Source organism: Pteropus vampyrus, unplaced genomic scaffold (assembly GCF_000151845.1).
Source record: "Pteropus vampyrus isolate Shadow unplaced genomic scaffold, Pvam_2.0 Scaffold160, whole genome shotgun sequence".
Classification (NCBI taxonomy): domain Eukaryota; kingdom Metazoa; phylum Chordata; class Mammalia; order Chiroptera; family Pteropodidae; genus Pteropus; species Pteropus vampyrus.
The window spans coordinates 1291363-1308533 of record NW_011888941.1 but is presented as its reverse complement, the minus strand read 5'-3'; the positions used below and the strand labels follow the sequence as shown (position 1 = coordinate 1308533).

Sequence of the window (17171 nt, the reverse complement as noted above, 5' to 3'; positions counted from 1 at the left end):
GATATCCAGACATGCTGCTATGGCTCCTATCTTTGAAAAACAGAAAGAAAAGCCCTCTTTCGGCACATATTCCCCTCTGGTTATTACCCCTGTCCTCTACAAGGCAGTCCCCAACCTGTTTGGCACCAAGGACCAGCGCTCCTATGAGAATTAAATGCCTGATGATCTTAGGTGGAGCTGAGGCGATGATGCTAGCGCTGGGAAGCAGCTGCAAATACAGATGAAGCTTTGTGCGCTCGCCCACTGCTCACCTCCTGCCATGTGGCCAGGTTCCTAACAGGCTATGGACTGGTACTAGTCCGTGGCCCGGGGATCGGGGACCCCTGCTCTACGTGACCTCAACTGAATTGTCTATGTCTCCTGTCTCCAGTTTCTCTCTTACCCTGGAACTTTCTCATGAGCTGACCCCAAGAGATCTTAGCTACTCATCACCCTCATCATCTAGCCTCTGTGCAACAGTGCATTCACTATGCCTACCCACCTGACTTGCAGCTGCGTCCATCACAGTTACTAGAACCCTCTCCTTCCTGAACACTTTCTTCACTTGACCTCTGGACAGCCCCGCCTGGTTTTGCTCCCACTTCTCTAGTCATCTTTTGCTGTCTCTCAGGTTGGCTCCTCAACCTTGTCTTGACTTTTAGATATTGGTATGTCTTCTTTTCTCTACTTTTTCTATACTTACTTCCTGATAGTCTCATCCAGGCTCATGCTTTGAAAACCATTGACATACTGATGAGTCTTACATTTATATCTCCCATTTTGGCTCCTCCATCAATACCAGATCCACACATGCAATCGCCTATTCGGTATCACCGCTGGATGTTTAACAGGGAAATATGTGTGTCCAAAATGTAAAACGATTGCCTGACTCCCCACACTTCCACCTCCCTTGATATTATATTAAATATCACCTTTCACCCCTTTGCTCAGTCAAAAACCCTTGGAATTATTTCTTACTGTTCTTTTTCTCACATCCTAAGTAATTCACCTACATTTTTCATCTTAAAAAAATCCTGATCAATTCGCTCATTTCATTGTAGAATCAGAATAAATTTTTCGGAATCCCATAAAACTTTACTTAGTAATGGTATATGTGAATTAAATATAGGAATGTGTCATTATTAGATTATATACATAATATATATTATTAGATTATATATAATTATATATTGGATTATATATTATTTGACTATATATAATATACAAATTACATATGACCACTTATAACAAATTAAAGGTCATTTGAAGGGTCATTCAATGTCTATAAAACATTGAGCCTCATCACTTTAGTTTGAGAGGCTGTCAGCAAAAGCGTATCTGATTGCTGGGAAAAGTGAACCCACCATGGGTCCTAAGTGTCCTGCGCATCCCTGCAGGGGTTGCCAATAATGCAAGGCCTTGACCCCTTTTACCTAGGCCATTTTCAAGGTTGCATTTGCAACAAGCTACCTTGAGATATGAGACAACGTTACCCTCCAGACAGAGAGCAACAGATCCTCAAACTCAGTGTCTGCCTCCTGTCTCCTATCTGTCAGCCCATGCAGACATCCATCATGGGCCCTTTGTGTCACCCCAAGGGACTTGGGGTGTAGAAAACTGACGCAAACCAACACAAAGCTCTGGCCTCTGGATTTTACAATGAATAATCAAATCCTTTGTCTCTGACCCAGGAGTCAAGTGTCTTCTGAAAGTTTCCGTGAAAATTTAACAGGCTGACTTGTTAACCTGCAAGTAAGGTAAGAACCAAGACATTTCAAGTTCTGGACAATGATGCATCGTGGACACGACACTAACGTGCAACGGAGGCAAAAAGAGATGCCGGTTCTTACACGCCAGTCGGCCTTGCTACTCGATGGGCCTCTGGACAAACACTGAACCAATCTCTAGAATCCTGAGGACTTGCTCTATCATTACAGGGATTCATGAAATAAAAACAATTCTGCTCTAGTCATTTTCCCTTTCAAAGAAAAGAACACTGAAAGATGTTAAGTTTTTCTTCTATTATCGTTTTGCTTAATATTATAATTAAACACAGCAAATCATCAAGTTAAATCATCAGGTTAGTACCGTGTATGAGGTACTGTGTACCTATTTCCTCTCTGCTGCCTGGGAGCGGGCACCATTATCCAGATCTCAGAGCCAAGTGAAGTGAGGCTCACGGAGGCTGTGAGGAGCTGGGCCCGACCATCAACACAGAACAGCCTTAACTCCGACATCTGTTTACTGGACTCTGCCTCCTCTCGATCTTGAATATAATTTTAAAACAAGAGTGACAGTATATATCTTACATAACATTACCAATCTTATTTTTTAAAGAAATGAATTTACATATCTAAGGAACCAGACTTGTTCACTCGTTCAATATCCCACAAGCAAGACGGTATACTGTTAACATATCAATGTGCTTCATAAAGAGGCTACTTTCTTTAATTTATCAGTGTGATTCAAGGAATGTTAAAATTCTCATTGTAAATCTTGGCATAAAATAACGAACCACATGTCACATGGAATTCTACCTAAGAAGATAGCGCCAGCTCAACAGTATCGGGATAGAAGAGCTCATTTAAGAAATATTGAAATAAAGTAGAAAGACATTTTAACACTTAATGATAGGTCCATCAACATAAAAGTTGTCATTTAAAAAAGAATATATAGCTCTTAATCAGAAGGCAACATTTTATGCATTGGTTATAATTAATTATTTCTACTCAGTTTGTAACCCATTAAGTATCACCTTCCAGGCTTTTTTCCCTGAGTTCCTTAATTATTGATGTTTTCTAGGGGAAAAGAAATGTTTTCTGAAGAAAGCATGTGTGTATTTGTGTGTGTATGTGTTCATGTGTGTGCATGCATGTGTGTGTTCTTAATTTCTTAAGGCTAGGGGTGGGCAGGAAAAAGGGAAGGAGAGAAAGGTCAAGGTCAAGATGATTCCATTAGTCTCTAATCTGTGCAAACAGAAGCATGGGGCAGACTACAGTGAAGGGAAGGTAGCAGTAGGCATAACTACAGCAACTTTTTTCCCCATGGGCATCAAAAGGACCCTTGCCAGGTTTCCATAACCTAATCAGGGGAGGAGACAAGCCATAGGGTATGCTGACAGACTCCAAATACTGACACCCAAATGTCTCCATCACCGAAGGATTAACTTGGTATGTTTATAATACCAAATATAGCCAACACATCTAAACTAGTCTGTTTGTTACCTCTGTTTTTTTATCATTTGTTATTTTAAAAACTTTGTTAATCGAAGTTAAATACTGATATACATGGTATTCATTCAAAGTGGATGTGTAGGCATTGAATAAATATGGAATGTTATTTACTTCTTTTGGTCGAGTTACAATTCCAAAAAGCCAAAATACGTGTGTAATAATAATACTCTGTATCAACCACCTACACACACATGCAATGAACAATAGTATACTTTTTTGTAATACTTTTCCTTTTTCTTATGCTACATTAGTTCTGATCATAGAAATGTAATTATATATCTGTTGAATCCAGTAACTAAAAAATCTGAGCCTGTATTTTGTATGTCTTCTTCTGAATTATATCTTCCTATTGTCATTTTTATTATATTTTTCAAATGCACATGTCGTTAATGAGGATAGAGGGCTGGTTTTGCACTGTAGGTGTTTGAGAAGCACTTGTGTAGACAATGATGACTGATACGTTCAACTTCAAAAGGCCTAGTTCCTAGTTGCACTAGACTGAGGTGCTTCTGTTTTCATATTTGACACCTTAAGTTCTGAGATCGTGGGGAGGAGTCTGGCAGGGCTCACTGTGGGTGTAAGAACAGGGCCGCAGGTCTGGGAAAGGCAGTGAGTCACTCACCCCTGCCTGACTTCCCCTAAAGAGCAAGGTACCCTAGGATGCTCCCGAGAGATGAAAATGCTCAAGGCAAAATGCACTCGCTTCACAATTTCGCCTCCTATTTCACAATGAGAATAGCAAAGTGGATGACTTATTACAAGGGTCTTGGAAAGATCACAGTAAAGATAAAGACAAGGAAATCTGCTTCTCTTCAAAACCCAGGTGTCGCTCTGAGTATAAGAGGAAACTGAAAACAACATGGGATGGTGAACCAAGGCTAGTATGCATAACTATAACTGAAACTGTTAACTAACCACAATCTGGTAAATGATGTCTTCTCTAAATGAAGTCCGTAAAGCCAATAGTTCCAAGCTTGTCTCTGGAATTGGAGTCCTAGACTCAACTTCAGCTTCTACCAGTTACCAACGTCTATTGTGTCTTTTTGAGCTTCACTGGTCTTTTTCTCAAAGGTTCATTTTGAGGATGAAATGAATTAACATGAAAGGTATTTAGACCAAAATCAGGCACTTAGAAAGCATTCTGTGACTAAATGGTAAACAAAATTTTTTAAAACATAAAACAAAACATCTCTTATTTTCCCAACTTTGTCACTTATCACGTGTCTCAGTCTCCTTGGCTGCTTTTCTCTCCTGCCCAGTACCTTGAGACTGGGCTGCCCCAGAGCCCAGTGACTGCCCCTCTTTTTTGATTTCTTTGATGTACATTTTCACTCCCTTGGCAATCACTTCCAGTTTCATGGCCTCGAATACCAGCTACCTGCTGATGACAGAGCTCTTTCTTGAACCCCAATTCCTCAGAAACTGGCTTATTCGTCACGTCTACTTGCAGGTGTGATAGCCATTCCTAACCCAGCGTGCTTATCACTCAACTGCCAACCTCCCACTCCTCCGCCCACGCATAGACTGTCCCTTCTCACTGGAGGGCAAGCCTGTCCTTCCAGCTGCTCAGACCGAAAACCTTGCAGTCTGCCATGAGTCCTCTCTCCCTTCCACCCACATCTAACCTGTCAGGAGATCTTGTAGGTTTCACCTTCACCTCTATTCCAGGATCTTACCCTTTCTCACCATCTGTACGACCACCACACATTGGTCTTCCCTGAGGATGGCACTGGACTCCACACTGAATTTCTCATTTTAACTCTTTCCTATTAACGGTCTATTCTCACAGTGGCCAGAGCGATCTTTTTACAAAGGAAATCAAGACCCATTGCACTTCTGCACGAAACCTCCTGATGGCTTGGAGAATAGCTGAAGTCCTGACACTGGCCTTCATGGCCCTACACAACTTTGGACTTCAGAATCTTCCTCACCTAACTTCATCCCTCTCCCCTCCAGCCACACTGGCCAAGAGCACCATGCTTGCAGACCTTTGTCTTCTAGTCTCATTTGGAGACTGGAACATTCTTCAGCTTAGCTATTTCCTTCATCAGCCACAAAACATTCCTCAAGTATCATTTTTTTCATTGTTGCCATCCATGATGATTCTATTTAAAACTGGATACAGTCATTGACTAGAAGGGCTTCCGTTGAGAAGGATAAGGGTGACTTAGGAGGGAGACAGTGACATTGAATACAGAGTTGCCATCTCAAGTTCAGGACTCCTGAGGCCTCTGGTTCACTCTCTCCGATCTGTTGATGGCACTACAGAAATTTTCCAAGTCACCACAAGATTTCCAATGTAAATGTATTGACGATGTCAAAACAGATGATGAAATTAGTGTTGCTCAATTACCAAAAAAAAATTGTAAGACTACACATAACAGTAGGAGAAGAAAGAAGGAGACTGGACATTCATTTGCAAGGCAAACGGAAAACTGATTGGGAGGACACAGAAGCATCTCATTTATCTGCTGGAAGAGCCATATTGTATGTGGGATTCAGGAACAGCCAGAATAATGAAATTTGAGGCCTCTAGGAAGCTTTTTGTCTTTGTCTTTCATTTACTTATCAGCTCCATTCTCTTAGTTGGCTTCTTCTATTTGGGAGCTTAGTAAAAGAAGTAGATCAATTCATAAGGAAAAATGTATGACAGATACAGCCCAAATCATGGAAGTGGTATGTAACGACTGAAATTTGGAAACCCATGGAATGGGTGATATGATGCTTTAAATGCCTTTGATTTTGATTGGCTTCTGTGACTGTGTACTCTGCTCGACATTGCCAATGACTAGCCTCCAGGTTCACTGGCTCATTTATGGACCTTATATTAAAAAAGTAACAGTACCCAGAAGCTATCAGATTTTGCTTCAGTTTCTTATAAAGGAATAAACCTTCATATAATAAAAGTGTTGATGATTAGGTTAAATTTTTATTTTAAATAAAATTGTAATCCCCATCACTACTCTACCTTCCCCATACCTGATCCCTTTCCCATTGTGTAGCATCTTTCACCTTATAATACATTCTTTCATTTACTTACTTATTATGTTTACTGTCCTGCACCTGCCACCTCCCTGGAATATAAGCTTTGTAGGGACAAAGACATTTCTTGTTAGTTCACTCATGGATCCTAAACTCCTAGAGCACTGTCTGGCACATACTGACTAAGTTAATAGCCATAAAATATAATATCCTAAGAGCTGGCTTATTGAGTTAAAGAGACTGATGAATTTGCAAAGTCAGGATCCCAACATAAGCCCATGTTCTTCTCGCCACATTCTATCTTCCCAATGCCAAACTTGTATCCACCCATCGCTTTGTTTCAACAGATGCACTGCTAAGCAGTCAACTCATGTCAAATAGTTGTTACAAGGTCATCACACAACTGGCATTTGATGAGTACATTTACTAGGTCAGAGGGGGAGACAAATGATAAGGATTAGCAAGCACAGTTCATAAGTTTCCAGGAGTAGGCTTGGATCACTTAGCCGAGTGTCCTTAAATAATATGTCCTCTGTGTTGGCCGTGTGACTAAATTGGACTCCGTTAGGTCACTGCACAATCCAGTGACACGAGGAGATGCCATTTCCCCAACACCATAACTTCCAAAGCTTCAACACTCCTTTGCTAAGTTGCACCTTGTCAGATGTTCCTGACCTGGTTTTCTTTCGGTACAAGGAGAGACTGAGAGAAAAACTCCACTCACCAGAATGAAGACAGTAAAGAAGATGACGACAATTGCAGCTGTAATGAAGAGCTTCTTCCGGGGAAACACAGCAGCAGGAAGGAGAAATACCAGCGCAAAGCAGATGGCACCTCGGAGGCCTCCGTAGGCGATGATGAACTGATCCTTAAAGGTGAGGGGGATCGTCCGGAACCAGTTAATGGCCTGAGTCAAGACAAAGACACCTGAGAGGGAAAAGCGAACCAAAGAAAACAGACTCTGTGAGGCCAGAATGTGTAAATGCAAAGATGTGTTTTCTGTGCTTCTGTAACAGGGAAAGGGTTTAAGAATAGACCCCATAGACTCCTTCTCCCTTTTCTTCTGTGTGCTCATACTACTGGCCTCTTGGGTCTTTGTTGTTCCAGGATTATAGGGGGAAATGTGGAATCAGAGAAGCCAAGGGAGGTTTATTAGACTTATAGCAAAGGCATAAAGATGCTCAGGGAGGAAAAGAATATATCAGAAAATGAAAGAGGAGGAGGCAGGAGAAACAAAGACCAAGAAGATGAAGCAGGAGTAGCGGCAAAGAGAAGGGACGAGAAGCAGCAAGCCCCATTCTTTTATTGAGTGTCGCGGAATGTTCACTTGGGGGAAACGTGCTCATTACCGAGTGCTCGCCAGATCAGGCAGAAGGCCAGTGTGAAGCAGACGAAGGCCCAGTTCCACTCGTGGTTCTTCCCAACGGTGGACACACCCATGAAGATGAAGATCAGGGTCTCGCTGACACTGCTCAGCATCTTCATGAAATACTTGATGGTTGTGTAGGATTTTTGAGATACGTTTTCTTCCACATACTTATTCATAGTCATCGCACAAGCAGTGATTCTGCAAGAAAAGATACAACTGCTGTTTAAACATGACAATGGTCCTAATCAGAATATGAGAGTCAGCACTTAGGAACTAAATTGTGACTCTACCCTTCTGCCTATGACTACAACGTAGTGACCGATTTTTATAAGCGAATGTGATTTGCACCCTTGCAAACCCTGCTATCTCTGGAGGTTTTCAACAATATCCATGGTTTGAACTATTAGACTCTGTCCAGCTTTGTCCCCACAGCTCTCCTTATTCCACATCCACATTCTCAAAGGTCTGTGGACATTGGCACCATCAGCTATCATGTCACTATCACAAATGAAGCAAGTCTATAAGAAATTCAAAACCCATGATCTTCCTATAAAATCAGTCCCATCTTTTCTATTCTTTTGGTGCCTAACACGCTAAACTATTGCCTAAAATCCAAAACTTGAAACTAAGGTCACATTGGACTTCTCCCCCTGCCACATGACCTCAGGTCCTCCCACCATCTAATTGGTCACCAATTGTTTTCTATCCTTCATCCTGAGTATCTCTTGGACCCACTCTCTCTTTTTTATCCCGATGCTTTAGTTCCAGGTCTCATTTCCACTTATCTACTGTATCTACTTCCGGGAAATTTAAAATATAATAACAGGCTCCTAGAATTCCTAAATGAAAAAAAATGCTTTTTGCTTGTTTCCCCAGCACTTCCAAAACTCGAGGACCTCACGATGTCAATTTTAACAGCACCTTTGCACACTCTCTGGGATCAGCTCCTAAGGCCTGAAGCTCTTCATACGGTTCCCTCAGTGGACGATCTCAATTTCACCCCAAACTCCACCCAGCACACACCATGTGCTTCGCCTGTCCGTAATTTCCCAAGCGTGCTTGCTCTTTGCTGTCTTCTTGCCTCACGCATACACTCCTGTAGGTCTGGAATGCAACAACCAACTGACCAACTCAAATGCCACCCACAGAAGAAACTTAGAATAAGCTGGATGATAGCTCATACTAGATTCCATCTAAAGAGACATAGTTACTATAAAGTGCGAAAAGGAGTTCATTATCAGAGGGTATCAAAGAATGAAACAAGGTAGATTTGAGTGAGCTATCCGCTTCCACTGAGTGATCACCATTCCATAAACCAATTGCTGGTCACAATCTGCGAAGTTCTCCACATTCTCGCAACTTTAGAGTTACAAGATCCCACACACACCCTCACCCCCAAGCACTGCACTGCACGTAGTCTTCCTGATGCTGAGAAGATTTCTCACATTTTAGGAAATACAAATCCCAAGGGCAATCTGAGTTAAGACCTAAACAGGTAACCACGAACTTATTTCATTGAACGGAATAGACCTTTTCTGTACATACAAAACATGTGTGTTTATTTTTGTGCCCCATATTAAAATAAAACAAAAGTCTCACCAAGGCAAGGACCTTATGCATTTAGCCACAATGTCACTGCCCTCAGAATGAGCAAGTATTTCTTCCAGATTTATATGTGTTAGGAATGCATAATTCATGCTGTTCCCAAAAGAAAGAGTGCCTTATTAAATGGGTTGATAAAATGTGGCAGCCATCAACACAGCAAAGCCTTTAAATAGCTCAGGGCTTATATGTCAATGTTTCTAACACCTCTACTCCTTGCCAGGTACTGTACAAATACTTTCATGAATTATGTCAGTTAAACCTCACAACAAGCCTCCGAGGCAAGTTCTATTATCATTCTCATTTTACAGATGAGAGAACAAAGGCAGACAGAAGTCCACTTACTCAAGATTACACTGCTAATAAATGGCGGTGCCAGGATTTTAACATGAGAAGTCCAACTCAAAACCAACACTGTTGAGAAGTTAACACTCACTCTTTCCAAGCTCTCCATGAGCCGATTACCTCTGATGTGAGCCGGGTCTTCTTTCCCTGCCAGGCCTTGTCTTTCCTTTCTCAAGCACAAGCCTGTTTGTATTTGATTCCTGTGGCTGCTATAAGAAATCACTAAGGACCTAGTGACGTGCGACAACACAGATTTATCACCTGACATTTGCAGAGCTCAGAAGTCCAAAATCACTTGCACTGGGCTAAAATCCAGGTACCAACATGGCTGTGTTCCTTCTGGAGACTAGGGGAGAACCCGTTCCTTGCTTTTCTAGCTCCCGGAGGCTGCTCACATTCCTTGTCTCGCGGTAGCATCACTCTGACCCTCTGCCTTCCTTTCATCAGGATCCTTGTGGTGACGTCAAGCCCACTGGATACTCCAGTGTCACCTCCCCATCTCAAGATCTTAACTAAATCACATCGATGAAAAGTCTCTTTTGCTCTGTAAGGTAACACAGTTACAGGTTCCAGGGATGAGAATCTTTGGGGGTCATATTTAGCTGACCACACTATTGCTGGCATTCACCTCCCTTGTGGAGATGGCAACAACCAAGTGCTTGTCCCAAGATGACCGTGGCAAGAGCTACTCACATGTGCTTGGTGACAGAAGCTAGCAGGAGCTGTCATACTGACTTGACAAGAAAAACTGGAACCTCCACCAGCCTTCGATAGAGACTGAGAGAATAGGAGAAAGTGGCATCTCTCTACATGAGCCTTCAGGGGGTGTCATGCCAACACCCGCCTGAATATAAATCATTGGTCAACTATATTTCTGAACATCTTCATCTGTCATATTTTGGGTTAATGTCTCTTTAACCAAAGTAATGGGGGTATAAGCCAGATTAAATTCAGAATCTGAATCATAATATGTTTTATAAAGAAAAGACATACACAGCAACACAAACTAATGAACCTTTCTGAAATGCTGCCAAGTTAAAAGTTTATAACAAAAACCATTTATAATGGCCATATTACTTTCAGAAATTCTCTAATCCTATGCAAAAGACGCTTCAAAACAATTTTATTATAAAGCATTTAAGATTAGAGGCAAAAATGAATAATAATAAACACCAAAATACCCACTACCCTGCTTTTTCTAACCACTTATTTTTTAAAACAAAACATCAACTATAGAATTGAAACCCCTACATTTCTCATATCAGCCCTATTTCCCTCTCCCCCTCTTTGCTTTAGATCATTTTGTTTGTTTATCCTTCAAAAAGTGATTTTTAAAAAGCTGGAGTATTTTGTTTTTGTGAATATGCTAAACACTTCCTTCCAAATAATGTTCGTGTCAGTCACTGGGCAAAATATGGACAAACAGACAAAAATTAATCTTCTGTTCATTACGTGAACAACTGAACTAAAAATTCTCTTATGAAATGATTGAGAAATATAGCTTTGGTGTAGGAATAAAAAGAAAATGAATTTTACATGAGTGTCCACGGGATCAATTTCCATTGCTCTGTGTCCTTAACATGACACCAGGAGTGATGCTCATGTCTGCCAGACACCTCGCTGTAATTTAATTCTGTTTCCTTCCAGCACAGATGAGATACTGGAGGGAGACGAATGCCCTCAGTGGGTCCCAGAGGCTTTGGCACCTGGTCGCTCCCTGACCAGGAAGCACGGGCACGTCTATGGCATTGATGCATCATGTGGGCTGGGGACAGATGTTCCAAACGTCCCAGTTCTGGTCTGTCACAGCTTTCTGCATGTGACCTCTTGAGCAAAAGCCAGGAAGGGTTTTCATTTCAGAGCTTTTTTGCCATAGTATCCTCTGACCTGAAGTCAAATCACCTTACTTCGATAACATCATAAGTACATAAAACTGCGAATGAGCTAGTTTCCCTCCAGTTAGGGAGGCAAACACAATATAGCCTCCCAAGAATAGAGAAAAATAAAACTTTCTCTGTCTCCTTCATAGATCACCTATAGCTGATAGTCTTAACTATCACCATAAATCTGAGTCTTCTTCATTTTTCTAAAAGAAGCACAAGGAACTTATAGTGCTGGGGCATGGTGCAGGCTACTGACTGGGTTTGGAGTATGTGGACAGGAGTGTCTTGGGTACAAGGTCATGTCCCAGCATATCACAGTAGCACTGCACATTACAGAGAGGTGAGATTTCTTTCTCCATCCTTAGGTAAACACATGAGATTTCATGCCTACTATCCATAGCCTCTCAACCCGACTCTGAGCATCAGCACAATGGTGCCCACACCAGAATAATAACCTAAACAGACTTGTTACATTTTAGAAAATTCTAGTTGAATTTCTTAACTCTATAGATCCTTCAAACATAAAAATATTGACCTTTACCATTCCCAATATGATCCTACTTTAATTAGTTTGTGTCATTGAACCACCTTTTCCGCCCACCCCCTTTCTATGCATGTCTCTCTTTCCTAATCTCCATATTTAGTTAATATGATTGTGAATAACAATTCAATATCAACCCACAATTTCTTAGCATCTACTTTGGGTCAAGTTCTATGTCGGGGTCTAGAAAAATTAAAGCAAATAAGACTCAGCTTCTACGTTTGTGAGCTCACAGTCTAAGGGCAAAAGGAGTCATGAAGAGATCATTGTAATACCACAAGCCCTAGAAACAGAGAGTGGCAACAATGCTTTGAGGTGCAGGCAAGGAATCACTACTTTCCACAAAAGAGGAGGTGTTTAAGTAAAGTCTTTGTGGATAAGTGAAGAACTCACCAAGCAGAAAGAAGAAGAGAGATGTAAGCCAAGGAACAGCAGAGGCCATGTGCAAAGACACAAAACAAACAGGGTGGCACGGTTAGGGAACTGTGAGATGACTGTGTTAGCTACAGGAGAGGAGGTGAGGATAAAGGACATTCATGGGCCAGATAATGACAAATGACACCATTATATGTAATGCTTAGGAGTTTAAACTTTATTCTTTCTAGAATGGAGGGAAAAATGACAGATTATATATATGAGCATATACTTAATATCTATTTCCTCAACCCAATGGAAGCTTCATAAAGGAAAAACAAGTGTTGCTGAGGCGTAGCATAGTATTTGGCATGTCACTGATGTGTTTTGAAGCAATGGCTATGTGGACATGTGGATGAACCGTTTATAGGAATGGTGGTGCGTATGAACATATCTGAATTGAGGAAAGAGAACTCTGAAGGATGCTTGGAAGGACAGATTTGGAGGGACATGAACCTAGAGTTTGGAGTCACTTTGTTTCTTGCAGTGGTTTGCCATTTTGTTTTCAAAAGCCAATGCAGCACCCAGCCCACAGCACACCCCAAGACATGGCCATGTTTTGACAGGTGTTATGTTCCATTCCGTGGAACCACATGGAGGTGAGGTATGTATAGAATTCACTGGCGCATTCTGCTTTGTTATTATCTTGCCCCACATTACGTTGTAACATAAATGTATGGTGATTATCATCAATTTAGAGAAGGAGAAGCTAAAGCACTATAATTAGTGGTTTTTACATTTACCAGCAATTGAGGTTTTCTTAATCGCACTATCACTCTAAATTCAGCATAGCAAAAAAATCAGGTCAGCTAATACTATTTCAACAGAGGCTTTGTGGGGGCGAGGATCAGACTTTCTACTGAGATGATCTGTCCTTTGACTGTTTTCCGAATCAAAAATTCCAACAAATACTTTTTTGTATAGTATTTCATGAGTCCATCCTAGCAGTCCATGAAGCCAGCTCTCTGTGACTGTTCATTTCCTAACAGAATGGGAGCTCTGAGGGAACAGGGGTGAGCGTTCAGCCATGCTTAACACAGTTCCCTACATGTCGTGGCACCAACTGCATGTTTAACTAATGCTGTTTGAGTAGTTCAGACTGTTCATTAAAATGGTCATGATCTGTTTGACCAAAGGGACCAGGCATCAACACCTAAAGTGGGCGGTGACAGCAGATTTCCAGTTGCGAAGGTAATATATGTCTTGTATGTGTTTACATACATATGATGCAGCCATGCCTCAGTTAATTCAGTTTCTAAGTACAAGTGCTTTTATCTTTTTTCAGGAGTGGTCAATTCTGTAATTTCTAGTCCCACATTAGGAGACTTTTTCTGTAATCCAAACTGCTCAGGATTAGAGTTCAACTGGTAGAAAGAATGCTACAAAATTCTTTTGCTCCCTTTCCATATCTGTGTGTGATCTTTAAAAATATGGATTCAATTGCAAAAAAAAAATACATTGCAAATAATATTTAAATATTCTCAATAAAGACTTTGCCAAATATGAAGGCATACTCTGCTAATTAGTGGGAAGCATTAGCGATGAAAAAGAACAATTAAATAGCTTTCTGTGATTTTTACATTTGATTAAAGCCAGGTCTTCTGGTGACTCAGGGTACACTGTATGTTCTCAGAATAAAGTATTCACTCATGTGAGGTAAATTAATTATTCCAGGGCATGAATTTACTATATAATGGATTGCCTCTTCCAGGAAACCTGACAACCAAGAAAGAGTGAGTTTGACACATGAGAAAATGCAAGAAAAAATTGTTTTTAGAGGAGGATCCAAGCATAAAAACTGAACAACTTTTCTGAAAATAGCAAAAATTAAATAAAATGAATTCAGACTATAATAAATGCTTGATTATTCACATAATCTTGCCATATCATGGATTTTCCACATCTTTTATGTTTTCTCCTTTATCTGTTTTCAATTCAATTCAACTGATGTTTACAGATCATTGTCTGGACCCTAAAGCAGGCACAGTTTTGTGGAGAGAACACAAAGAATCACAGCTCATTGTCAAAAGCATAAGAAACACAAGGCATTCAGGAACCCACAGAGTCTGATGCCCTAGCTGGGAAGTGTTGAAAATGGCCTGAGAAGCAGAAAGACTGGACCAAGAGCTTGATGATGAAATAAAAGGTTCCCAGCTGGAGAATTCCTGGTGTGTGTGTTGGGGATGAGCTGCCGGTGGGATGTGGGTATGAGAAACAGCCATGCAACAATCCTGCACCAAATGAACACGCAGAAAATTTTCAGGTTTCAGCATGAGCTCTGGGAATATCAGCAAGAGTCACTGCTCTCTGGAAGAGTTAACACTAACCGCCCTTACTGCTCCCAACATGTATATCAGAGCAGGGTTTCCAAAAGGATGGCTTGTGGAGGACATAATTACCAGAAATTCTTGGAAAAACCCAAATGCCTGGGCCCCATCCAACACCTACAGAATCAGAATCTCTGGCTGGAGCCTGGAATTCTGTATACGGAAGTTTTCCAGGTGATTCCTGAAAACAACACAGGTTGAGGAAAGCAAGTGGGAGGACAGGCAGAAGGTTCTGGGGAAGAAGAATAAATGAGAAAAAGAGCTGAAACTTAAAATCATTTTATTTAAAATTTTATTAGAGAGTAAAAATAAGAGATAACAGGAGATTTGAGCACTACTATGGATTTAACTACACTTTGCCGATTATTTTCCCTTCCCTTCTCTCAGTTTTCATTACCTGGTTCTGCGTGGAGGTTCCCAACCTTCCCTTGCCCAGACTGCTATGAAGGCATCTTCATACACTTCTTTCCTTCCTGAGTCTCTCCCTAGGTACTGCCTCCCAGACAGTGATTCCTCAGTCCTAGGGCATCCAGGACTAAGGCCACGACCCCCAATATTTTCCCCAGAGTATTATGAAAATATTATCAGTTTTATGTGTGATGCTGTAAAAAAGTTTCAAAAGCACTCCACTCATGGATCCGGTATAGAGTGTATATACAATTGGGTTACCTCTCTGCTTAAAGCTTTGAAAAGCTCTCAGGTGCTTACAGAACAAAACAGGTCAAGGCTTGGTGTCCACCTTTCTCATCACCTTAGCGTTCCCTTTCTGGGCTGGGCAAAGCATTTCAGTTACACTTGGAGCCTTTGTAGGTTATACTCCTTCCTCTACTCAGAATGCCCTTCTCCCTTGAATCACTGAGGTTTCAACTCTAGCATCACCAGTCCCACCCCCACTGTACTGTACTATGAAGGACTGAGTTTTCCTTAATAACTTATAGTCAACACGAATTGGGAGGCAGTCTCGTGCCAAGTAAGTTTAAGTTCACTTGGTAATGGATACTACCTACTTCTCATACTTCCTGGCTGGTCACGTGGTACAGTCTGATCCAATCCCAGTTCTTCTTTTGAAGAAGACAAAGCTGAGGGGGAATGAGAGAGAGAGGCAGGGGTGGGTGGGGAGGAGGGGGGAGAGAGAGAGAGAGAGAGAGAGAGAAAGGGTGGTCCTGGCAACCTGGGTGTCCCTGGTCCCATCACCCGAAAGTCAAATCTACATCAGTCCTCATCAATAATTTATTGATATGAGCTAACAAATGTGATTTGATTTGCATTTCTTTTACTAACCAATAATCTGGTTTGATCTGGGTTTCCCTAACTGACACAGAACCTCCTTCTACTATTTGAGCTGAGAAATAATTATCTTTTCTGTTTTAATGAAAATCCTTTTAAGTGACTATCATTATCTCAAATAACTGGTAATTAACAGTAAGGACACACAAGGGAAGACAGAATCTTGGCCACTGAAAAAGTCAGACCTCGTGTTTGATTGAGGTAAGGGAACAGTGACAAGAAAGAAAGAGTACGGAAAGAGGGACATTACAGCATCTAACTGTGCTACTCATAGCCTCTCCTTGTCAAGGAGACCAGCACAGGAAGTCTCTGGGTTCACACTAGGCTGGCTTCCTCCCCAATGGGGAGAATTGCCTAGTACACTGAAGTTCATTACAGCAAGGTGAAAGAGTAACAGGCTTTCCTTAGGGCACTATCCCATTCTTGGGAGAACAAACCTTGACCACTATAGCTGAACTTCCTGCTCCAAGGCCCTCATAAGGGGAATGGAAAATTGATTTTAGCCACATGTCCACAGGTGTCATGCTCAGACATATTAGCTGAGTGATAACTGCCCGCTTCATTTCAGAATCAGTTTTCTGAAAAGATTATCATTAAAACAGAGAAGGTAATTATTTCTCAGCAATTGTACAATATTTACATTTCTGATTTATAATCGTCTTTTACATTTTGGCCTACATATGACTAGAAAATAAGTTTAGCTTTACGATTACAATTACTTGTACATGAGAGTCTGAAGAAGGAAAATGCCACTTTAAATGGTTAGCTCTGGACTAAGAGTAAGGTAGTGAAGATTTGATCATCAAATCAAGTTCTTTTCTACAATCTACAATTTGAAACATAGTCTAGCAATGATACGATCTTTTTTTTTAATTAAACACAAAGAATAGTCAAGAAACAGTCAAAAGAGAAAAGTGATGGCAGAACCAGTACTATCCAGTTATGTGAAAATCTCTATTTTTCAAACACATTTTGGGAAATCGGTTCTTAGTTCAAGAGCAAACTATTAAAGTTTCATGTAATTTAAATTTAACAGGCAAACACCAAATATTTTCCTGTCTAGGAATTCCTTGCCTACTCCTAAAATATACTCTATTACCTGCACTAATGGGGAAGAGCAAGAGTGTAGATTAGCCCTAAAGGACAAGAAAAGCATCACTGTTCTGTCTTTTAGCTGAATGTCATTCTGAGAATGTAACAAATTGATTT

At 40.9% G+C, this 17171-nt stretch overlaps 1 protein-coding gene across 1 annotated transcript in view; it reads right to left on the bottom strand.

Moving 5' to 3' along the window:
- Positions 1–17171, bottom strand: part of SLC9A2 (solute carrier family 9 member A2) — an 82475-nt gene that overhangs the window by 20430 nt on the left and 44874 nt on the right. Inside the window, exons 4-5 of the mRNA XM_011370130.2 lie at positions 7544–7761; positions 6919–7121 (exon numbers count right to left, since the gene is read on the bottom strand). Of these exons, the coding sequence (XP_011368432.1) occupies positions 6919–7121; positions 7544–7761 (421 nt within the window). The remainder of the gene's footprint in view (positions 1–6918; positions 7122–7543; positions 7762–17171) is intronic.